Here is a 22,745-nt window from a genome sequence, read left to right on the forward strand (position 1 = left end):
ATTTTTTCTTTTGTGACTTAAGTTGATCCCTTCATATATAAGTCACGACAAGTGCATCATAAATGGGATGTAAAGTGAATCAAAGATGTTAAGGATATAAATAGTAATACAACATTTTTATATTATAAGACAATTATAAAAGCCTAAGATATGGGTAAGGGAATAAGAGGTACAAACTACAATGCATAAAATAAATAAGCTACAAGGATATTTAGTATAACACAGGAAATATAGCCAATATTTATAATAACTAAATGGAATATAACTTCTAAAAATTGTGAATCACTATGTTGTACACCTGAAACACATAATATGTATGTCAACTATACCTCAATAAAAAAAAAAAATCTTTGGATGGATTTCACTGGAGCAGCACAGTGGACCAAATATGGAAAAGGAGGCAAAGAGGTCACTGCAGACTTCCCATTCTAGTACTTTCCACGGGAGCACAGTTCAGAGCCCTCCATTCTGCTCCCTAATGACAGATTTTAGTCCTAACATAAAATTTTCATTTATCTGAATTTGAAAGCAGTAACATGAATCTACAACTCCTTAAAGTTATAAAAACAAAATTCATTTATGTAAGGAACATGAACGTATTAAAAGAGGATGGAGGAAATAGGGACCTTTCAAAATACTATTGTCTCAGAATTGTTAGCCTGGAAAGTGCCAACTATTTTGTTTTGCTATACAGTTTCCCCTGCAGTTGATCTGATTTTTGGGAAGTACCAGCTTAATAGCAAACACAGCACTATCAAATACTGTAGCCATTGATCTGTGCACTATACATTACATTACACCACACTGTAACTTACACAGCCACAATGCAGTGCTTGCTGTACGATCTGCTGTGCAGAGGAGGGGCGGCAGGGCGCAAGCTGGTTTATAACCTTCCTTTAGAATTCTTCCAAGTCGTAACTATGGCTTGATAGGGAGAACAAATGCCAGGCCACTCATGAGGCTGACATTTTATACCAAAATGTTTCTCTTGGAGTACTACAGGCATTTAGATATGCAGTTATAACACTGCACTGTCTAATACAGTAAGTAGCCATAAGCCACATGTGCCAAACTGAAATCCAGTTCCTGGGTCTCCAAGCCACATTCAAGTACTCAACAGACACATGCCCAGTGGCTCCTACTGGACAGCACAGAGAGAACACTTCCATGCCCATAGAAAGATCTACCAGATAGCTATGATCTAAAAGGCAACATGGCACCAACCTGGGGGGTGGTCTGAGGGTTTCCTGTAAGATGTCACCTTGCCCATGTATTAAAAAACCCGAGTAGATATCATTCAAACAGTACCATGATGTTTACCAGCAGGGTTGGAGGCCACCAAGTGTGCAGTGCGTGCATGCACGCACACACACATACATGTACATGCATAGCTGCACACACACGACACACAAATGCATACACACGTGTATACACACAACTCTGACATGCATACACACATACACATTCACACACAGACATACATTGGATACACGTATGCTCACAGGCACACACGCACACACAGTCTTGTGCACACACACAGGCCTGCCTTCTGCAATTACGGCATCAAGGAAAAAATGACTGTAACCTGAAAACCATATAAATGAAAATGAAGGAATATTAAAATGAGATATCTATTTGGAGCCTATCAAATTGGTAACAAAAAGTTGGAGAATACTTTCAATGTTGGTATAAATGGGTATAATCTTCTGAAGGACAACTTGGTGATTCTTTTAATCACAAACTGAAATGTGCCTATCCTTTAAGAATTCCACTTCAATGAATTTATTTATCCTGTGAAGGCAATCAAACAGAATTAGGTAGACATATGTAAATTAATTCTCTTTTTTAAAAATATAATTGACTACATTTTGTTTAGAAGATATATCCTTTAGGCAAATAAAATCTCTAAAGCAATTTTCACTTAAAAGTTATGGTTTTCTCATTTTTTTTCTGGAAAATTCATGGCTATTTCAGGAATATAAAATTCAAATATATCTAAATATAACAAAATATAAACTTCAGTTTCATACAGAAATAAATTATTATGAGCAGACTCTCTTCCAGGTGTAAGGGGGCACAATCCCAAACACGGTGGTACTGGTGTCCCATCCCCCGCCCACCCTGACAGGTGAGTTTCAGTGCAGTGTTGCTTGTCAGACAGCACATGGAAACAACATAAATGTGCATCAGGGAAGCCCTTTCACACTGTAGAAAAAAGATGTCTGGGACATTGTTGAGGAAGCAAACTGGCTATGATCCAGCAGTGTATGTAAGCCATCAATCCATCCAGTTACACAGATGGATACAAATGGATGTGCATGTGCGTACAGAGAGGTCTGTGAGCACATTCACCTATGATGCAGTTGCATTTCTGGGAATTTTATTTTTTTGCTTTATCCTCCTCTAAATTATTTGAATTTTTTTTTTACAGTAAACTTTTAAAAAAGTAATTTAAAATTCTTTTTTATTTTCAATTAATAAGAGTTCTCAGTAACAGGAGTGTGAAACAGGACATTACTTGAACTTTTTTCAAAGCAAAATGCTAATCTGATATTCATAGGCTCTATTTCAATAACAATCTACTGTACTTGTAAAACAATAGTTTAATTATTGTTTAGAAAGGCATACATTCCAAAGAAATATCTTCAGGGTTCTGAGATTTATTATGAAAACTGAAAAAACTATTCTAAATTGAGAAAAATTCCCATCATTGCCTTCTTAAGATATTTTGGAATTCATCAGATATATGATATAAAGTTACTTGAGCTGAAGTGAATCTGGTAACAGCTCACAGCTGGGTGAGAGGTAACCTATTCAGTGCTGTAAGGGACAGAGGTTATATAAAAACAAGTCTTCTGACCACTATAAAGTATTAAAAATGTTTTCATCTTCAATTTTATATAGCAGTGATTGGCTTCTATCCTGTACTGAAATTTGGCCCTCGCATCTTATCTTCAAAATTCTTCATTAGTAAATCTAATCAATATATATTCTTTCCAAACATTAATTTCAAAGAAAAGTAGAGAAGTCATTATGCTGACTTGGAACCATAATTTTTAAGTTTCAGTCTACAGACTTAGTTCTCTTAGTCCAAGAATATTTAAATCTGGTCAGTTACTCTCACGTTAGATTATTAAAAACAGCTTTACTGGAAGTCTTGACACATCGTTTAAAAAAATAAATTAACCCAAAACCAACCAAAAAAGATATTTAAAATTCTCTTAGAATCTCAAGGTTATTATTATCCCTTTTCTCAGGAAAGAAACTGTTAGCACTTATCCTTTTCTTGAACATAACAATTTAAAAAATAGAACAGATCTAACATAGAAATAACTATCTCTTTGGAATTTTTAAAGCTCAAGCTAAAACTCACCATCCCCAACCCAGACACAGGCTTTTTGAGTCTAACGAAAGAGTAGCTCACAGTCTATGAAAGGAATATGTGAATCACAATTTTTTATTGACTCACAGCATCATTTCAGTAAGCATAATTATATCACAATGTGAAAATATCTAGCCTGACAAAGACAAAAAGAAAACCAAAGGAAAGAAGAGAAAGGCAGAATGGGATTGGCTAAGTTCTACTTTGGCTATCACTTTTCTGTGTGAGCCAGCAACTCACTGAAACTTAAAATTTTTCATCTTATCAGCAAAGAGTAGAGCAAACACATTTAGAAAATGGAATCTGACTACTTGATAGTGAATTCTGATGGAGAAAGTATTACACATTTTCTTCAAAGGTATAAATGTTCAACTTCCATTCTTCATGTAAGGAATATAAAACATCTACCATCACGTTTAACCCAACCTCAAAAATCCCAGTGTTTTTGTTTAAATTCTTTACTATGAGAATATGAACTAAATATTAGATATTAAAAAGCTATGGCTATAAAGACATAGGTGTGTCCAGAATTGTATTTCCTAAGTCCCTATTATTTGATCAGTGACCACACCTCTTTTATATTTTCACTACATTAATGCTTTTGTTCTTCAGATCTCATTAATTCTTTACTTCCTCTAGTGTAAATTGTTACCAAAAACCAGGATATATTTACTGGTAAAACACAAATCCATGAGAGTAAATTATGAGTATTAATGCAGTTCCCACACGACCAATAACACTGATTTCTTGTAGCCATTATAATTCTTGCAGACCTCAAAGAGGAGGTCTATACCTTGAGGCCTGACACTGATTTATTCAGACCTAGGGATTTATCACAACTTACCTAGCATTTAGGCATTTGATTACAAGTCATCATTACACATTTTTTAAAATGCAATCCCTATGGTCTTTTTTTTTTTTCTGCCTACTGAATATGTACAGCAGTGCTGTTAAGAAACATACCAAGGTAATACAAAGCCACAGACACTAAGGGAAGACTAGAATGAACACTGTACTTTGCTCATCGTGCTGGCAAATGAGCCAGGAAATTTTTAGCTGATACCAAAGAGGAGATAAAGACAAAACTTTTTTTGGACGAATAAATGAGTATTATAAAACGTATTCACCAACAGGACTCATGAGTAATTTGGGCAATTTGCATGGTTCCAAGTAAGTATCTTAACAATTGTAAGTACAAAACAATAGAAGTTCCAATCAAATAATTCTTTACTGATCACCATCAATGCCATACATAATGTAGTGTTTAGGCATCTCACATCACTCATATACACACATACCACATCTGCAACCAACAAGCACAGCCATGTATACTTTTCAATGGGGAAATAATATGAATGAAAATAATTGTGGGAAGTACCTATTTTACCTACCAGACTATTTCATTTTGTAGAATTCTTTATATACAACTGTTCCATCCCTCCACCCTCCAAATAAAAGAAATAAACTAACCCATGATATGACAAAAAATAAAGGCCACATTACATGGATATAAAATGGGAAGTAGATACAGAACGTTTCCAACAATGTGCCTTTTGCTACCTGTGTTTTCTGAGAAGCAGAGAGGACTGACTGAACAGACCTTGGGAAGGGAGAGTGGTTCTTGATTCCTAAAGGCTATCCATTAAAGAGTCACACAATCCAGAGGGAATTGTAAAGTAAGAGAAAAGAGTATATTTTTACATGATTGAAACTTTCTAAAATCCATACCCTGAATATGTGTCCTATGATATTCATTTATGAGTGTTCTATGTTCATTAACCAACATTGCAGTAGATAACCCCCACCCTCCAGTACTTTATCCATTAACCTGGCAAGACCACCTGGGATATCTTTGTGCAGCTATTATTAATGAATTCCACCCCTCTGACCAGCACATTAAAGCTCATAGGTACTCACCCTGCAAACTGGGCACTGCCAGTGACTACTGCTGTCTCTAAGCCTGTACTCATCAGACAAACACTTGGAATGATACACACGAAAACACAGGTCACATATCAACACCTCTCCAGGCAAATGGCATTCAAAACAATACCAGTCATGATTTTCTGTTTCCCAGTCCTACAAAAAATACAAAATAGTTTCGTATGACATTTTGTCAATATCTGCAATGACTAAGAACAAAATTGAAACTAAAGTCCATCAGAAGTTAGGCATTATAAACAATTTTAGACATTTACTGTGTTAAAACAAGAGGGAAAAAATACCTAGAAATTCGCTTCTTTAAATTTTTAATTCTCTCCTAAACATATTAATATTCAGAAATATCTTAAGGTGATCTGATAACAAAACCAGTCCAAAATGAAATAAGTCCAAAGCCAATCCCAGTTCTAACATTATCTTTCGTTTTTATATCGTCTATGGGATAATTTCTTCAGTAAATGGAATACCCCAAAGCAAGATCTATAACTTAGTATTTCAAATAAACAAACCTCTGTTTTGTTCTGATTTTTTAAAAATATACTAAGTACTTAGCATACTTTGGGAACAGAGAGAATAGTAATAAATGGTGATGCTCACTATTCTTATCTTCTCATCCATGGTATTGGATGCTTTATTGAAAATAACCATTAATCAGAATGTCCATGTTCTGATAGGTTGTCAAATTTTCAGGGTCTGTTGAATTTGGAAAAATAAATTGAAAATGTGAAACTAAAGGTTTAATCACATTCTCCAAAGGACATTACCACAAAAAAAAAAAACAAAAAAGGAAGCAGGCTTATTTTCTTATTGGGACTATTCCTGGAAATAAAAGACCATAACTGCAGGTATACAGGTTTCTTCAACATTTTCTTTTTTGTTACACTCTTTTTTTTTGTACAGCCAGTACCATTTAAACACAAACAGGAGAATAGTGTAAGCTCCCTTAATTTGGAATTCATTCTTCATAAATATCACTCTTAGCTTTTATCAAAAAATACCCCTGTTAAGAGTGATGGATTAATTCTCAACCTTCTTTTGTAGATGTGGTAGTTACATGAATAAGGGTTAAACCCACATTCAGTGTTATCAAGGCCACTTCCCAATGGGGATCTTGAAATTTCAAACTTGGATTCTGCCATCATTTTTCTTTTTATAAATCACTGTCTACTCTGCTTCTGGGAGAGAGCAGCTTTTTCATTCCCTCTTACATCAATAACTCCCCCAATAAATTGGCTTCGATAGAGCACTTGTCTAGTAAGCACTGACTCACTGGCACCTAAGGTTCAAATGTATTACTGCTTGACCATATGAGAAGCCTACGTCTCTCTCCTTCAAAAGTGAAGGGAGTTGCTACTGTTCTGAAATTCACACCTTCCAATCTACATTCAGAGTCATGGCTAAAGTACATTAGTAAGTTCTACAAAAATGTAAACTTTTTGGTTTGCTTTTTAGTAAGAAATTGGCGGTCTTTATCAACCAAAGTAATAAAGAAAAAAGCATGACCATTTTTAGTTATTTGCTGCAGATGTATAAACTCTGGAGATTTACTATGAATAATTTCAGTCAGACTGCTTAAAAAATCGTAAGATACTGATTTGACAGAAAACCCTAATCTGTGCATGGTAGGAAAAAATCTCCCCCAAAAAGTTTGACACAGTGATGCCACAGAAACACAGTAAGTTGTGGTGCCTGGCTGTACTAAAATAACAATCATTGGTGTACCCCTTTCACAGAGCTCATAAGTAAGCTGCATTTTAGCTCTTTCAATGTTTGTATCAAAAAATCATTGATGATCTAGGTTTCAATGGAGATAAGATTTTTTTTAATTAACTCTTCCCAAGTTTAAAACAAAGGATTTCAGAATATTTTCCTCATATCTGTTCAGAAACATCTTAAAGGATTTTCGTGGCTTATATATACTCATTATTAACAAAAGAAACTGCCATTCTTCATCATTTGAATTTTTTTACATTAATTCATCTTCCTGTGATTCTCAAAATGATAGTTACTAGGTTAACTAAGAAAAGGAAGCAAGAGAACACAAGTTTGGTCCATAGCTCCAGCCTCCCCATATCACCTCCTACCTTCGTCTATCCCTACCTTCTCCCATCCACCTATGAAACGAGGATGAAAACGGATCTTTCTTCAATGGGGTGTTTAATTCTAGACCTAGTTTTTCATAAAAATTATAGAAATGAAAGTGTAATTCAAATGAAGTAAAAGTAGAGAAACATTTGGATATATGTTTATATAATGGCATACAACTAACTCTTATCTGATATAAAAGAAAGTATGAGCTGGGAATGTATGTGCTGTTCATTCTTCTAATCACTGCAATAGCTGTTTAGAATATACAAAACATGCAAAAGTCAAGTTCAAAAGTTACTACATTCTGAATCCAGGAAACATTTTTCTGAGGTATAAACGATATAAGCATGTTTATTATAGGTAGAGTTGCCTACGCTTTGTCTTTTAGTAAACAGAATTCATTTATACAGTGCTTTTGACTAATACTCAATAATGTATGCCAAAAAGCTAAGCTTGCATTTTCACTGGATTTCACCAGAAATCAGCAACTACTCTACATTCAGTCTGATCAACATCATAATATGTGAAATGCCACTTCAATACAAGAAAGTTTTTAAAAAGCAAACCTATGAGCACAAAATCCAAAACTAGAAGCAATGTAAAGATAGTATGGTTTTAATGAACAATTCTAGCAAGAGTTAACTAAGCTAGCCTAAAGAAAGAGAAATTTAATTTTTAAAAAAGCAGAATTAAAGTAAAATAACATAGTGCAAAATTAGTTCACCTTGTTTGGGGTTGCTGTCCTGGAGAAAGGCTGCATACTGTAGGCCTTTCAAAATAAAAACAAAATAATCTTGGTCTCTCTACTATAACTTTGCTCAATATCAGGCAATACACAGAGCTAAAGGGATTTTGTACATGGTCAAACTGTTTATTATTTGCTTTACGACATATTATTTTGCAGATGATATCAATTGATAATCTATCAATGTGCTAATCATTAATGAAAAGACAGTAGCATGCAAACTCAAGAATCATCACTAGTTTAAGAGGAAACTTTTACACTACCACAAAAGCTACAAAATGGACATAGAGAAAATCTATAGGAATTCATGTGCCATGAAACCTATAAAGATGTTAGAAAAACATTTTACTAACAAATTCAGTGTCATTATAAATTTGCACAAGATCATGAATGTATGTCTTATTGATCCGAAACTGGTTCAAGCTGGACTTTTTTTTAAAAATCAGGAGTGATGAATGTAAATGTGGTAAACTTGATAATTCACCACAGTGTGAAGTTTATACAGGCTGTCTTCAGAACCTAGTAGAAAACATTCCACCACCAAGAGGCAGCCTGCTGATCTACGTCTCTGTCACCATTTATAGCATTCAGTTAAGACTCTGGAGCCAGACCGGCTCAAATCCCAGCTTATAGGGTTTTTGTAAGAATCAAACGAGTTACAATGCTCGTTAAACGGTTAGCTGGTGTTATTAAGATGATCTATTTGCTATAGAGCACAAAACAGGAATTGACAAGTCACAAAATGATGTGACACTTTCAATTATACACGTGAATTTCTTCTTCGGGACCTTAAGTTCATTAAGACAGCTGACTCTGTAAGCAAGATGGAGCAAAAACACTGTTAACTTGGCGTTAGAGAAGACGCTGAAGCAAGAGGGCTCCGTGGGAGAACTGTGTCTGGACAGGGTCTCCCAAACTATCTACCCTCATATTCAAAAGAGAGTTCAGCTTTTAAATTAATTCCCTATTCCTACATAATGAGCAGATAAATCTTACATCATCAAATATGTGTTTCATGTGGTATTTTAACAAAGATACAATGTAAAATTAATTCTATACAATTCTAGGTTTAGTTTAATTCTGTTAATAAATTCAGTTCATCATTGAGAGGTAAGAATTTTATGGTTAAATATTTGCAGTAATTTTAAATATTATTTTTTAATTAAAATATTAAAACATTGCTTAGTGAAATAAAATTTAGAAAGAGGGCAAAAAAAGACAGAACTCTCATACACACACACACAAGGTGAAAAGAGTATAACAGGATAGCGTGACCCAAAATATTCTATTGAATAAAATGGAAATTCTTCACCAAAGCAAGAATAACATCTAAGTACATTACAGTTTTGCACATAGAACCATAGTATAACTGTTTTCTAATTAATAATCACCAATACTTCACTTACTACTTAATACTTTACTTAGTAAATAAATAATTGTTTATATTTTTGTATCTGATGCAGGTAACGACCTTTGGAAGAAATGTGTAGTTCTGCACATAATTAACATAAATATAATAAAATATATTTCACATTAAAAAAATCAACAGAATCCAAGGGATATGAAGTTTTGGACTTAGGGTATTTAAAACATATGACTGATTAATTTATGACAACTATAATTATAACAAGAAAAATGCAAAGATATAAACTTTAAAAAAAAAATCTTACTTCACTGAGCTATATTTATGAAGTGGGCTAGGAAAGTCAAGCTGTTTGCAGGCTTCTCAATATTTTTCCAAGAACAAAGCAAGAGAACACTTCTGGACAGGGCTGTTTAATGGTGTGATTTCTGAAGAATAAGACATAAATCCAATCCTACCTCTTATACAAAAGATGTGAGCTTTTAGCCAAGTTTTAAGAGGTATATAAACCTTAGTTTCTTTTAGACTGGTCCTTTTGAATCAGGAGAAGCAGATGAAGATGGAAAGAAGTGCCTATCTTGTCCCTCTGTAAACTAAAACTAAATCCACTTATCCCCAACATAACATGTTAATCTCTTCAAGAAACCATAAAATTTGTATTCTCATTAATGATGCTTCTTAAAAGGTATCAAACCTTAACTAAAGACCTACATAAAAACTAGCATGAGGTCCTGCTTATCAGCAGAACAAACTGGATTATGTAAAAAGTACTGAAGCTGAAGCAGGGCTGACCAGCCAAGACCTGAGCTCATGTCTGCAGTTGCTCTCGAACCTGGTGGAAGGACTTTAACTGAAAATGTAAGCTGTGGTTCCTAAGCTGATACTTTATTTTTGGACTGGCATTAACCACGCAAGAAGAAATGAGACCCTGAGTCCAGATCTGGCAGGTAAGTAAAGAGAGAAGTAGTCTCATAGCAAACATCACCTTTTTACACTTCTAAGTTATCCTCTACACTGGTGACCAAATTATTTAATGTCAGATAAAAAGTACCTGTCAAATTATAGGGAGAGTCATAGCTTTGTGCCAGGGACCATGAATCAAGTTGGGAGTCACCAAATAAATAATATCAACTGCCTCAATATTAAAACACACGTTTGATATGTTTTATCTGCAAATGATCCATAAATCAAGGTCACCGGCCCTACTGTACTTATACAGGCACACCTCGGAGATACTGCGGGTTCAGTTCCAGACCACCGCAATAAAGCTATTATTGCAAGAAGGTGAGTCACACGAATTTTTTTGGTTTCTCAGTGACATAAAAGTTGTGTTTACACTATACTGCAGTCTATTAAGTGTGCAATAACATTATGTCTAAAAAAATGTACAGACATTAATTTAAAAATACTTTATTGCTAAAAATGCTAACCATCACCTGACAACGCAGGGTTGCCACAAACCTTCAATTTGTAAAAAAAGCACAATAAGCCAAATCACAATAAAACGAGGTATGCCTGTATTACATTAAATATTTTTATAAGACCTTTCTATCTTTAGTGGGTTAAGAGTTTAACTCATAAGAAATTAACTTGTATTTATTACAAAGGGAGCTAAATACCAAACTCAACTCAGCTGAGCAATGGTAAAATTCTGCCCAAGAAATATATTTCTCAAGTTGTTAGAATAGAGGATGTGAAATATCTTGATCGAATATGGATTGAATGTAACCATCCATGTACATTAGTTTAGAGCAAGCAGATGATGAAGCAATCTATGGAAACATGTAGTCTTTCTTTAAAAATTGAAAAATCAAAAGAAACAAGCCTTGATATAACACAACAGTTTCACACTGTGCCCAGGTCTAGTGGCCTTTTACCAATATAATTTCAAAAGCTTTAAAAACGATCTCTAAAAGAATTATTCAGATCATGAGTGAATCTTAATGACAGAAATCTGGAAATTAAGGACTACCATAGAAAACTTACAAGTGTTGCCCAGGTTCAGCAAGCTTGTCGTTTTAAAAATTGGTTGGTACATATACTTTTACTTGTTTAATTCTGCTAATATTTAAGCTAACCATTTAAAATTGAGAGAGGCCTCATTTTTAATAATTATGTTTTTCATTCTACTATCTCAAATGGACATATTTAAAATATCACCGTGAAGATGCTTGTCTATTGCTGAATTTTATCATAGTTTCTCCAAATAAATTATCACTTCAATAGAGATACAAATGGTGGTTAATATCAGCATCTCAAAATGTCTAAAAATCATTCCATTCCTAGCAGAAAGAGTCTCAGTACAATGGAGGCTACTCTTTGACTTACACAGGCTTCCTCTTAAACGGTTATATATAATTATATCCTGAAATAGTCTTAGAGTTAGGCTTTTATTACATGAGAGCTGGGTTTAATAAAAATATTGTTCAAGATATGCGTATTTTTCAATTGCATCAAGTTTTTAAAAATAAGCATTCAAAAAAAGGTAGCAAGGCGGAATAAAAACATGACACAACAGACTCTTTGCTCAATGATAGTTAAGTGGCCTAAAGAAATGACACTCTTGCCTACCTTCTCTTTCTCAACATAATCATGGCCGTGAATACAAGAGGATTCCAGCCTCTTTGCTAATACAAGGTATCTCGAGGGATATAACTTGTGGGACTTATCAAGAGGAATCAACTTTTCCCCCACCTCTGAGCTATAGCTACTACTTTTAGAGGCTATAGAAGGAAAAGAAGAAGAGCTTTACTACCATTTTTCAATTGACTTGCTGAGTAAAGAATCTTTGTAACTTTGAATAAAGGTTTAAAAATGAATAGCCAAAAACTCCTATCCCTTTCCTTCCCAAGGCCATATATACCTACTTGACTTTTTCTTCTCTTGATAATGAGTAGGAAGTCAACAAAAATAATAACGTACACCTTTCAATCTAAAAACTCAAGCTTTTAGAGGAATCATATCATATACAAAGTGGAGAAACTATAAAGGAGAGTCCCAGACTGAAATGCCAGCATGCAGGGCTGTCACTAGCCCACAAAGTACCTTTGTGCCAATTAGAAAGTTGACCCTTCCCTAAGACTGATTTTGTTAGAACAGGACGCTTTACTGCCATCTGCTAGAGATCTGCTGAATAAACATGCAAGTACCTGATGTCTGAGAAGTAGATGGCACTTCCTAAGCTGTGCGGTTCAAAACCGGCCCCGATACACAGCAGCCTGCATGCACAGGCCACACAGTCCCTACAAATACACAGAGCTGGCCATTGTAAGATGACTGTGCTGTGCCAAGTGTGACCCATGTCAGTCACGTGTCCTTCTAGAGTATTCTTAGGGCATGAAAACTATAGCACACAGACAGCCCCAGGGTCGGCAGGTGGTCCACCAGCCATAGCCATGAGATACACATATAATTAGTTTCATCATTTTATATCTGTGCCTTAAATATAGATCCATCATCTTATGGGAAAATCTCTTAACAAATCTTGTGTTTGAGGTTACAGGTTAAAAGTAAAAAAAAACGTGATGGGAATTTTTGCTTGCTGTTCAGTAAGAAATTTGTGTGCTTTTGCTACTCTATATATAGGCACTTCTTGTTTTAAACATACTTATTCACTAGTCAAAAACTTGCTTTGAGTACATAGTTATATGCTTTCTACAAATAATCTCATTTAATCCTCAAAACAATCAAATGAAAGCTATATTAATGTGTCCCTGTTACAGCTGAGGAATGAGGATCAGAGGTTAAGAAATTTCCTCAAGGTCATACAACTAAAAAAATACTTGAGATGGGATTGAAACTCTCATCAATTGTAACATAGGTGACCTTAGCTCTTTCAACTACACTACATTGCCTATGTATTTTTAATAGTTGCATATTTCATAAACTAGGTATAATTTTAATATACTTGTAGTTAAATCATATACACATACTTGGTATAAAAATGCTTGTGAATAAGAACCAACCAGAATTAATAAAATCTGTATACACTGTTTGATTTACATGTAAGATTTCATCTAGAAAAAAGAAAAAGGATGCTATAAAAATATATGCAGTAAGAACATGCAAAAATAAAAGTAGAATACAGAACCTAATGTAGTCGTGAACATACAACTCATTAACTGCTTGTTGAATTAAACTGAACAAAAAAGCCTCAACTTGAAGGGGAAAAAAAGCAGATGGAAAAGGACAAAACTAAAAAGGAGAAATAAAATCACTTTTATGAATAAATGTACACATGATCCACAAACCAAAGTCCTGTGGATTAAGTTGCATTTACTATTGGTTAGTTACTATATACATCTCAGAAATTACTGGGTTGGCCAAAAAGTTCGTTCGCTTTTTTCTGTAACATGTTATAGAAACATCTAAATAAACTTTTTGGCCAACCCAGTATCAATATACCCTTCTGTACTAAATCTGTACATGGCTAAGTGTTTTGGGACTAGAAATTTTATATTATCTAGATTATTTTGAGTGTATAATAAGGTATCAGCTAATCATGGCCCTCCTTTAAATGTCTGCTGTAGACAGATTTATGTCACTTGACATTATTATTATTATTATGGCCTGGCACCCAAAGTTTCTTTATTGGCAAAAAGCTTTACTTTTCTGTAAGCTAAAGAAGAATTAGCTTACAGAAGAATTATACTCCTATAAACATTTTCACCTAAGTTTTCAAGAATACTTCTAGTGCACAAATCAAATGATACCAATGAAATTAAACATTTTTTTCTTCCATGTTTTCTGTTTGTGGAAAACGTGAATTTTTTTTCCAGAAACTTTCAAGGCACATATTAAATTAACAAAAACAGTGTAAAAAACTAACAGCTTCTCTAAGTATATAACTGATAGCTGCCTCTGTGGACCAGCTCCCCACAGAAAACAGTGTTCTTAGTTTATTGCTCTCAGACCTAACAGGTGGGTGTTTGTGTGTTGGCTCAATTGCCTAGAGCCAGAAAGGGAAAGACAATGTTTGGGGGAAATGTTTCCACAAATAACCAATTTTAAGATTCTGTGTCATTTTTATAATTTTAGGTTTTAGAGAATTCATGATAAAACACTCTCAATATATCTAATTACTAAATCTATTCCTTTCAGAACTAAAAAATTAATGTTTATTATATTTGAAAGCTTTCCAAAAATAGACTTTTCATGAAGGTATTAGAAAAATCAAAAGCAAATAAGGTAGGAAGACAGAAACAGTACACATGAAACCAAGCTTTACATTAAAAAAATATACTTCTATATGTGCCCCTAAGCAAAAAAGTATATATCCCTTTCAAATCTGTCTAGATGGCATCAACATTATCCTCATCGAAACATTTTTTACTAATATTTACTGAAGAAAACGCTTAGGAGTACCATTAAATTGTGCGTACATTAAAAGGGCTTTCCTTTGTTTTATTTTTCAGATTCAAGGTAATCTAGACAGAAAAAGCAGGCTCCAAGTTTTCTCCTAAAGAATTAGGAAGGAAAGTATCCATCCTACCAATGTAGTCCTTAATGTTAATAAAAACTGGAAGTGAATATTACTAAACTTCTGAAAATAAATTTCTATGGGTTATATTTAAATAACGTTCCAGATTTATAAAATAAAAAAAACTTACAATCTCATCGCCTGGCAACCAATATCCTTCCTGTTCGATACCAGCTTTTGAACCTTTGCAGCCCACTGTTAGCGTTTCCACAATAAGACCATCTTTCACAGCCAAGCTCAGCTGACGAGTGGTCTCTTTTGGATGCATACCGTGGACTCGAGACATGTACCTGAATACAGAGGAAAAACAAATTTAAAATCCCTTAGTACTAAAAAATAAAAATGAATAAAAATAAGAAAATAGAGGTGATTTCTCTTTTATTGTGACATACTTATCAGAGCCCTGCAGAAAGAGAGAAAAGCCAGTCCTCAATACTTAACTCTTTCAATTATCACGATATTTTAAACCTTAAGTCTACTTTGTATATTTAGAGGAATATTTCTTCAAAATAGTCCCAAACTAGCATATATAAATCATTTAACAGATTTTAGTCAAACATCCCATTTAGTTCTAGCCTCTGTAGCAATTGCCACTAACCTCCACTCTACAGATCCTAAGTCTAGAATTTTATAATCTTCAAGATGTTAGAATATAAAGTACTTTTACTCAAAACTTAGGGAATGACACTAAAGAAAATACAGGAATTACACAAGTGGTTGTCAACATATAAAGAAAACAAGAATGAATGCTGTGATCAATAAGGCAAATATGTGATTTTTCGATTAAATATATTTTGAACTCGATCACTAAAGAATACAAGCTCTTCCTGATTTATAGTTACCTGGCATATTTTTTAATTAAAAAATTTTATTTCAAACACACCCTGTACCACAGAGAATAATATTGCAGAATCTCCTGTACTCAGCAATCATACTGAACTCATGGCATATTTGCTTCATATCATTTTGTTTTTTAAGGAAATAAAATGTTACAGCTACAGTTGAATTTGTGCCATTTTCCATTCCCCTCCAAAATCAAACCCCAACACCCTCTACCAGTAAACTAGGATATCCCGACACAAAAACGTACTATGAGACAAACCAGGCTGGCCTCAGTCTCTCCAGAGAAACATTCTGTGCTGGAAGACAGAGCAGAAGTGCCCAAGTGTCTGCAAGAAAATTAAGTACGACACGAGGATTCTGTATCCAGTTAATCTGTCATTTAAGTATCAAAGCAGTCAAAACAAATCATTTTCAAAATGCAAGGGCTTCCCTGGTGGCGCAGTGGTTAAGAATCCTCCTGCCAACGCAGGAGACATGGGTTCGAGCCCTGGTCCGGGAAGATCCCACATACCGTGGAGCAACTAAGCCCGTGCGCCACAACTACTGAGCCTGCACTCTAGAGCCCGCGAGTCACAACTACTGAGCCCGTGTGCCACAACTACTGAAGCCCATAGGCCCTAGAGCCCGTGCTCTGTAACAAGAGAAGCCACCGCAATTAGAAGCCTGCGCACCACAACAAAGAGTAGCCCCCGCTCAACCGCAACTAGAGAAAGTTCATGCACAGCAACAAAGACCCAATGCAGCCAAAAATTAACATAATTAATTAATTAATTTTTAAAAAAACCTAAAAAAACAAAATGCAAGAACTTGGGACATCCCTGGCAGTCCAGTGGTTAAGACTCCACACTTCCAGTGCAGGGGTTGCGGGTTCGATCCCTGGTCGGGGAAATAAAATCCCATATGCTGCTCGGCGTGGCCCAAAAATTAAAAAAAAAAAAAAAAAAAAAAGCAAGAACTCATCCCTGAAGAAACTTCTAAACTCAGGGGATGAATTTCAAGCAAGACAAGGAGTAAACTGTGGCAGAGGGACTGCAGAGCCTTCTGTGTCTTCAGTTCATGGAAGAGAACTGTTTTCTGTTTAGGAGATAACTGCATTGGCAGAGAAAACAGCACTATTTAAAGTTAACTGGAGGGTAAGAAGGAAGTGACGTGGGGAGTCGCAGCCCCACTGTAGTAGGAGAAGGGGCAGGAGAAGACAAGGTGGAGTCAGTCCACACAGACCGATTTGTCAACTTTACTGACTGTCAGTCAAGGGAGACAAATCATGCAGTAGAGGTATAAATATATTTTGATATATAAAGGTCAACACCAATAGAAATAATCAACTGAAGTTTGGAAAATGGGGAAGGGAAATGGGCAAAAGTGAAAATGTACTAATTTCCTCACTGTTCACAATAGGGAGCCAACAGAAATTCTCTTAGGAATTAAGCACACCACTGCATTTAAGTTTATAAAGGTACTCTTTGAACAAAAACACAAAATTTCTAAGTTATCTGAAGAAACTCATAAAAAACACATTATATAGCAAGATAAAAACCAACAAAAGAAAGGCTATTAAACATGAGAGGACCAAAACCAAACAAGTTTGTCTTTCTAATATATACAAATTGGCTAAACTCAACAATTAAAAGAAAAACACATATTGGATCACAAAACAAAAAATATACTATCTACAAGAGACACTTAAAGTGACTTAGACTGAAAAAGAATGGGCAAAGGCATATCATAAAAATGCAATCCAAATGAAACAGGGATCAATACTGCAATGGATAGGATTTGGAAATCAGGGCAAAAATCATTTTTAAAAAAGACAAATAGGGCATAGGTAGTTATAAAACAAAAACTATAAGAAAGAAAGGAAATATGGACAGGAATACAGAATTATGAGACTTTAATTCACTTTTCTCAGTCCACAAAAACATCTACTGAACAAAATTAAGTATGGATACAGAAGACCTAATTCGTAAGACAGATCTAATTGATTTCATTCTGAAATCCAAAACAAACTTGTCAATAGGTCCAAGAAAGATTCATTAAAATTGAGCATGAAGTCAGCCATAAAAATGACCTTGGGACCTCCCTGGTGGCACAGTGGTTAAGAATCCGCCTGCCAATGCAGGGGACACCGGTTCGATCCCTGGTCCAGGAAGATCCCACATGCCGTGGAGCAACTAAACCTATGTGCCACAACTACTGAGCCCGCAAGCCACAACTACTGAGCCCACGCACCTAGAGCCCGTGCTCCACAACAAGAGAAGCCACCACAATGAGAAGCCTGCGCACTGCAACGAAGAGTAGCCCCTGCTCGCTGCAACTAGAGAAAGTCTGCACGCAGCAGCAAAGACCCAACACAGCCAAAAAAAATGACCTTAATAGATTCCGAAAGTGATATAGACATTTCCTAGTTGCAGTGAACTTAAACCAGACATTAATAATGAAACTAGAAAACTCTCATAAACTACTGATTCAGAAGGTTATCTGAAAACTGCAAAAAATCTAAAAAAATCATTAAAAAGCTAAAGCAGTGCTAGTTGAAAAAAAACAAAAATTGTAGAATATTAATCCAAGAGCTCCTTCTCAGTGAAAAATAAAATGAAGACATCATTAGCTAATCTAATCAAGAATGAAGACACAAAGCACAAAAACATACAAACTAAGAAATGTCTACAGAGACAAAGCCATATATAAAAGGGAAATTAAAACAGTCATAAGCAACTACTTTGTTCATTTCTGTACGAAGATATAATCACTACAATATTCTAGGAAAATATAAATGATCAAAAGTTGACCACAGAAAAAAAAAGAATACTTAAAAAGGCCAATGTTTCCAAAGAAATAAACAGAGGAAGTTGGCAAATAACCTGTCCAGAAAAACACCAGGTAGGGACATATTCACAAGGTAATTCTATCAGACTTTTAGTGACCAGGTAACTCCAATGCAATTTAGAGTCTTCCAGAACATAATAAAGAAGGAAAGCAAGCAATCTAACATAATAATGGTAACAAAACCCCATAAAAATTGCATAGAAAAAGAAAACTAGTGTCCCATAGGAATACTGGTATTAAAAAATCCTAAATAAAATATTTGAATATACAGTCTAATATTAAATATTAACATAAATTAATGTTAATATATTAATACATTCAAATATCAAAAGAATGTACCATAACTGGGTATTTAATTCCAGGATTTCTAGGAAGATTTATTATTAAGAAATCTAGAAATATAATTCACCCCATTAATAGATCGAAAGTGAAAAAGCACAGAATTTCTAAACATGTTGAAAATCAGTAAAATTCAACATCTAGCCCCTAACAAAATGGGAATGAATAAGCACTTCCTTAACCTGATCAGGCATATTCAAAAATGTCTTTGGGGCTTCCCTGCTGGCACAGTGGTTGAGAGTCCGCCTGCCGATGCAGCGACACGGGTTCGTGCCCCAGTTCAGGAAGATCCCACGTGCCGCGTAGCGGCAGCGCCCGTGAGCCATGGCTGCTGAGCCTGCGCGTCTGGAGCCTGTGCTCCGCAACGGGAGACACCACAACAGTGAGAGGCCCGCGTACCGCAAAAAGAAAACAAAAACAAAACAAACAAAAAAAAATGTCTTTGACACTCTGCCAAAGGTAATAACCAACATAGCTGAAATAGAGAAAGAAATGGTGTATAAAGTTGGTAAGGAGTTAAAATGATCATTATTTGCATAATACATACCTATAAAACCCAAGAAAATCAGCTAGTGTGCTATTTTAAATCAAAGAATTTAATCAATTATTTGTTTGGGTACAAACTAATATACTAAAATTAATAGCATTCATATACACATACATAACAAAAAAATTTAGGAGATTTAAAAAAAGACCCCAATTATTTACTACAGCAATAAGAAAAATAAAATACTTAGTAATAGAAGAAAGGACAAGAACTATACGAAGAAATTTTTGAAAAGCTACTGATATAAAAAAAGAGCAAATGGAAAGACATGCTCGATATTTAGATGAAAGACAACAAAATCCAAATTGCCTCTAAGATAATTTAACTGAACACCACCACAAACTAGGCAAGTTGATTCTAAAGTTCTGTAGAGGATTAAACAAGAATTTCTCAGCAATTCTGCTTCTAGATATTCATCCTATAGACATAGTCAGACACGTGTGAAATAATACCCAAGGGAGGAAATTCATTTTAGCATTTTTGACAGCAAGAAGAGATGAGAAACATCTAAACATACATCTTAGGGGCCTGGCTAATTTATAATATAACATGCCAAGGATTATTATATAATCATTAAAAGAAATGAAGCAGTATTACAGACATTAAGATGACATAAGTTCTAAGATATATTGTGTTTAAAAAATCATGGTATAAAGGATAATATCCAAAATACATAAAGAATTCATACATGGGGCTTCCCTGGTGGCGCAGTGGTTGGGAGTCCGCCTGCCGATGTGGGGGACACAGGTTTGTGCCCCGGTCTGGAAGGATCCCACATGCCGCGGAGCGGCTGGGCCCTGAGCTATGGCCGCTGGGCCTGCACGTCCGGAGCCTGTGCTCCGCAGCGGGAGAGGCCACAACAGTGAGAGGCCCGCGTACCGCAAAAAAAAAAAAAAAAAAAAAAAGAATTCATACAATTCAATAGCAAAAAACAACCCAACTAAAAGCCAGGCAGAGGACCTGAATAGACACTCCAAAGAAGACATACAGATGGCCAACAGGTATATGAAAAGATGCTCAACATCACTAATCATCAGGGAAATGCAAATCAAAAATCACAATGAGATATCACTTCACACCTGTTAGAATGGCCATCATCAAAAAGACAAGAGATAACAAGTGTTGGTGAGGATGTAGAGAAAAGGGAACCTTTGTACAGTGTCAGTGGGAATGTAAATTGCTTTAGCCACTATGGAAAAGAAATAGAGGAGGTTCCTCAAAAAATTTTAAATAGAACTACCATATGATCCAGCAATTCTATTTCTGGGTATTTATCTGAAGAAAATGAAAACACATCTGCACCCCCATGTTCTCTGAAGCATTATTTACAATAGCCAAGATATTTACAAGAGACAAGACATGGAAACAACCTAAGTGTCCATGGACAGACGAATGAATAAAGAAAATGTGAGATACAGATATATAATGGAATATTAGCCACAAAAAAGGAAATAAATCTTGCCTTTCGTGACAACATAGATGGATGGATCTTGAAGGCATCATGCTAAGTGAAATAAGTCAGACATGTAAAGACAAATACCATATGATCTCACTTATATGTGAAACAAACCAAAAAAAAAAAAAGCTCATTTGATACAGAGAACAGACTGGTGGTTGCCAGAGGTGGGGAGTGGGGAGGGGAGTGGGCAAAACAGGTGACCATGGTCAAAATGTACAAACTTCCAGTTATTAGACAAATAACTCATGGAGATATAGTGTACATCATGGTGACTATAATTAATACTACTGTACTGCATATTTGAAAGTTGCTAAGAGAATAGATCTTAAAATTCCTCATCACAAGAAAAAAGTTTTTTGTAACTGTGTGGTGATGGATGTTAACTAGACTTATGGTGATCATTTTGCAATTCATACAAATATTGAATCATTATCTTGTATACCTAAAACTAATACAATGTTATTTGTCACTTATACCTCAATTTAAAAAAAAGTCAGTGAAAAAAAATCATGGTATAAAATGGTACAATTTCTCAAAAACATTATATAATTATCTCTGTATAAGAGTTCTAGAGGTATATTCCAGGAACTGTAAAAGACATTACTTCCGGGGCTTCCCTGGTGGCGCAGTGGTTGAGAGTCCGCCTGCCGATGCAAGGGACACGGGTTCGTGCCCTGGTCCGGGAGGATCCCACATGCCGCGGAGCGGCTGGGCCCGTGAGCCATGGCCGCTGAGTCTGCGCGTCCGGAGCCTGTGCTCCGCAGCCTGTGCTCCGCAACGGGAGAAGCCACAACAGTGAGAGGCCCGCATACCGCAAAAAAAAAAAAAAAAGACATTACTTCCAAGAACATTGGTTCAGCAGGCAGGGGTAGGAGGAAGACTTTTCTTTTTTTAAACAGTACTCCCTTTTGATTTTTGTTCATGTACCTATTGGCTAAAGACTATTTTTACGAAAAAGTAGCCACCATCTACCATCCATCCAAATGTACGAAAGCTCCCTGGTCCCACACAAGCTTGCCAATCTTAGGCAGGTCCCCTCCTTCCTTTCTAAACTCATCTTAGCTCTCTGTCCTTTATTCATCCATAGTAATTTTAAAGTCAATCGGCAAGATCCATGAAAAACACTGCTGTGATTTAGATTAGAGGAGAATAAATACCATTACAATATTAAGTAATGTTAACTTTCACTGATGAACTTTGCATAATTGTTAATTTATTTATAACTTTTTCTATGTCCTTAATAAGGTCTTATAATTTTTCCCCATAAAACTCTTGCACATCTTTTGGGTTTTTCCTAGGTACTGCATGTTTTTTGTTTCTTTTGAAAAGAGGGTTTTATTTAATATTTTCTGGTCGGTGGTTGCTGGTACACCAAGGTTGGGAAACCCTGCTAAACCCGTATTAGTTTTAGGTTTGTCTAAGTACGTCTACTAAACTTGTCTTTTCTTATTGTGCTAATTAGGACTTCCAGTACAATGTACCCTTAGGTAGTATTAATATGGATATTCTTGTTTCAGATCTTACAAAGGATTCATATAACAGTTCATCATTAAACACACTTGCTGAAGGTTACTATTAGATATATTTTATCAATATAAAGTGACAAATATAAATATGATGCTTGCTAAAGGATACTGGTAGCTTTTATTAAGAAAATTCCTTTCCAGTCCCAGTTTGCTGTTTTGTTTTAACAAGAAACGCATTATACTTTATTATTCCTTGATATATTTTAA

The 22,745-nt window shown here is 35.2% G+C and overlaps 1 protein-coding gene across 33 annotated transcripts in view; it reads right to left on the reverse strand.

Annotated features, from left to right (window-relative positions):
• The window catches only part of ZMYND11 (zinc finger MYND-type containing 11), a 137,112-nt gene that overhangs the window by 39,673 nt on the left and 74,694 nt on the right, over nt 1–22,745 (reverse strand). For 14 of the 33 annotated variants that reach the window (XM_033403052.2, XM_033403051.2, XM_049705685.1 and 11 more), the window contains 3 exons: nt 15,129–15,288; nt 8,136–8,180; nt 5,300–5,461 (listed from right to left, as the gene is read on the reverse strand). In XM_033403052.2, coding sequence (XP_033258943.1) covers nt 5,300–5,461; nt 8,136–8,180; nt 15,129–15,288 — 367 coding nt within the window. Of the gene's footprint in view, nt 1–5,299; nt 5,462–5,920; nt 6,017–8,135; nt 8,181–15,128; nt 15,289–22,745 lie in introns of those variants that run through there. The other 19 variants (XM_004278369.2, XM_049705683.1, XM_033403057.2 and 16 more) reach the window with 4 other exon arrangements.

This window comes from Orcinus orca, chromosome 2 (assembly GCF_937001465.1).
Source record: "Orcinus orca chromosome 2, mOrcOrc1.1, whole genome shotgun sequence".
Classification (NCBI taxonomy): domain Eukaryota; kingdom Metazoa; phylum Chordata; class Mammalia; order Artiodactyla; family Delphinidae; genus Orcinus; species Orcinus orca.